Below are 3,114 nucleotides of genomic sequence, written 5' to 3'. Positions count from 1 at the left end.
CAAGATCTTTTCCCGCCAACCATGCTCGGTTTTCGCGCCCACTTATCTACTCAGGACCCCCTTGTACAAATCCACTACGATCTATTGAAATATCCCGTGCGTGCCGGCACGCGGGCATTGCTAGGCATAGACCTGCGCAAGGCTTTCGACAACGTGACACATGAAACGATAGCACAACACTTGGCTGCGACAAACCCTGGGGAACGTACGTACAACTACGTGTGCTCCTTCCTACACGGCCGCACTGTGGAACTCTCCCTGAATGACAGCAACGCCACGAAGACACTTGCCCTATCCAACAAAGGCACGCCACAGGGAGCCGTTCTTTCGCCTTTCCTCTTTAACCTTGTAATGAACCAACTCCCACAGTCACTAGACCGCATCCCCAACATCCGACACACCCTATACGCGGACGACGTGACGGTGTGGACTACTACCGGCTCCGACGGACAGATCGAGGAGGCACTGCAACGGGCCGTGGACACTGTGGCCGAATACGTCGCACGAGCTGGTCTCGAGTGCTCAGTGGAGAAATCCGAACTCCTTATTCTCCACCCTCCCGACTACCGTAAGGTTAAGCACCCGCCACCACCGACCATCACTATCAGGATCGCCAGATCCGCAGTACCGGTAGTGCAGCAGATGCGCGTTCTCGGCCTCCACGTACAAACTGGAAGGAGCAATACCGTCGCACTAGAGAGGCTTGCGGTCACCATCACTCAGACTGCCCGGCTTTTAGCAAGAATCGCTGCGCGGAAAAATGGAATGAAAGAAAAGGAACTTCTCCAGCTGTTAAAGGCCTTCGTAACCACAAGGATCACTTACGCTTTGCCGTACTTACGACTCCTCAAGGCCGAAAAAGAAAAAGTAGACAGGCTTATACGCACAGTCCACAAGATCGCCCTGGGCCTCTTCCGCACCACATCGACAATGCACCTTCTCAGCCTCGGAATTCACAACACAATAGAAGAACTTATCGAAGCTCACAGAACTGCACAAATCGAACGATTGCGGGGCAGTAAGACCGGAAGATGGATACTCCAACGTATCGGCATCCCCTCATCAACAAGTGGACCAGACTTGATCTCGCTACCACCCCTGCTCAGAAAACGCTTTATTGTGCAGCCGTTGCCGAAGAACATGCTGGCCGGCATTCACGACGGTAGACGCTCGGCCCGCGCCAGAAACCTTCACAGTGCTTATGATACGGATACAAAGGCTGCTCACGTCGACGCGGCAAGATACGCAGCCCCCATACATGCATATGCAATCAATGTATCGGCGAAACGCACCCCAGTCGATAAAGAGCCCTCCACGATATGCGCCGGCTCCATACGCACACAAGACTCAACCGAGGCCGAAGAAGCCGCGATAGCCCTTGCCGCAATGGCCGGATTCGAAACAATCATCAGTGATTCTAAATCTGCCATCATCCGATTTGCACGTGGCACGGTCTCCCCAACCACGGCACGCATCCTCCGCCATTTGCGCCAAGTGGCATGCAACGCCTCAAGCAACACCGCCGCCAGCAGTGCCGACGATGCAGATCCCAGTTTCATTCAACTCGTCTGGGTCCCAGCGCACGCAGGCAACCCGGGTAACGAAGCCGCCCACAGACAAGCTCGAGGACTCGTACGCCGAGCGGTGGGCCAGACTTCGGACCACGATGGAGAAGCGAACGAACCACTCCTCACCTTTCACGACATCACGCAGCACTACAAGCTAACAAGGCAAACCAAACCACCCCCGCACCCGCAACTAAACAAAGCTCAACAAATCACTTGGCGCCGGCTACAAACCCATTCATTCCCTTCCCCGTACATCTACAGACACATCTACCCAGCTCTCTTCACATCTACTTGCACCCTTTGCAAGACACAGACCGCGACCCTGGCCCACATCATCTGGGGATGCAGCAAGGACCCTCCCCCACCAGACCTCCTAGGACAGTCACCGTCAAGTGAGGCCTGGGAGAGAAACCTCACGACCACAAGCCTGGACGCCCAGCTCCGGGCCATCAAACGCGCTGACGAGGTGGCAACCAGGCACGGCCTGACAGCCATCTCCGCTTAGGAAACCGACGGCTTTCCTAATAAAGTTGTTTACTACTACTACTTCAACACTTCTCATAAAATTTCGTGGTGTTAGAATATTTTGAATAGTAAAAGTGCGTTGCGAATCTAATCAAATATTTGAAGTTTAGAATATTCACGAACCTTATGAATACCCTACTAATCACGGTGCTTAAAGGCTTAGACTCGCATTTCCCTCGCATTGGATATAGTTGCGAAAAACGGCCTTGAATTGAGATCATCGCATGAGGCTGACCTGAAGGAATGTTTTGTTTCAATGTACTGTACTAAATGCCAATGTCTATGCGCTTTTATTTATTGATCTATCGATCCATATTTTGCGTTTGCGCTATTTTCTTGTATAAGCGGATAAAAATTTTCCATGTGCACATGTTTTGTACGGCGGTATTTTCTTGCCGCATATGCATGTATAAATTACCTTCTTTCCTGCACGCCCGTAGCCAGGAATTTTTTTCGGGGGGGGGGGGGCACTCTCTGAAAACCTTGACTATTTCAGAAAAACACCGATTTTCATCAATTATTTTTAGTAAAAACACGTACTTCACCAAAATTTCGGGGGTGGCCCCGGTCCCTAGGGAACACGCCCCCCCCCCCCTGGCTACGAACCTGGTACCGTGTATGCAGTATTTCTTGAGATTCATTTCTTGAAGTAGAGTGCTCAACGTTGTAGCTCTCAGAAGCGTTCTCAAGCTTAGTAGAGCGTTTTTCTGTCATACGCTCCCGTCTGTTCTTCGTGAAGCGGCAATAAAAAATTGATCGATTCAATAACTCGTTGTGGAATATGCCTTTGCTTTCGTGACCCAGCGAGGTGGGCAAGACATCGATAGAGGAAGTGGAATCTACTGAGGCGATCACGAGCACACTAGCGGGTATGCCTGCGCAGGTATCCCGTACGGTGAGCTTCCATCTCCTTGAGAGTTGCTTATTTAGTACCGTTCCGAAGAGACCTGCAAAGTTTTGAATAATAGGTCAATATACCTAAACCGCGGGACGAAGCTGATAGATCTGTAAGTGAAACATT

General features: G+C 51.3%; 1 protein-coding gene across 1 annotated transcript; it reads left to right on the top strand.

Annotated features, from left to right (window-relative positions):
* The first annotated feature begins 21 nt into the window (after positions 1–21).
* Positions 22–2,073, top strand: LOC119398950 (uncharacterized). The gene has a single exon (XM_037665767.1). The coding sequence runs from the start codon at positions 22–24 to the stop codon at positions 2,071–2,073; it is 2,052 nt and encodes a 683-aa protein (XP_037521695.1).
* The last annotated feature ends 1,041 nt before the right edge of the window (positions 2,074–3,114 follow it).

Source organism: Rhipicephalus sanguineus, chromosome 7, assembly GCF_013339695.2.
Source record: "Rhipicephalus sanguineus isolate Rsan-2018 chromosome 7, BIME_Rsan_1.4, whole genome shotgun sequence".
Classification (NCBI taxonomy): Eukaryota; Metazoa; Arthropoda; class Arachnida; order Ixodida; family Ixodidae; genus Rhipicephalus; species Rhipicephalus sanguineus.
The sequence above is the reverse complement of the archived record's forward strand: the minus strand, read 5'-3'. Positions and strand labels throughout refer to the sequence as shown.

Bases quoted from the DNA above. Each gene is read 5' to 3' on its own strand.
- LOC119398950 (XM_037665767.1), top strand. From the start codon at position 22: ATGCTCGGTTTTCGCGCCCACTTATCTACTCAGGACCCCCTTGTACAA.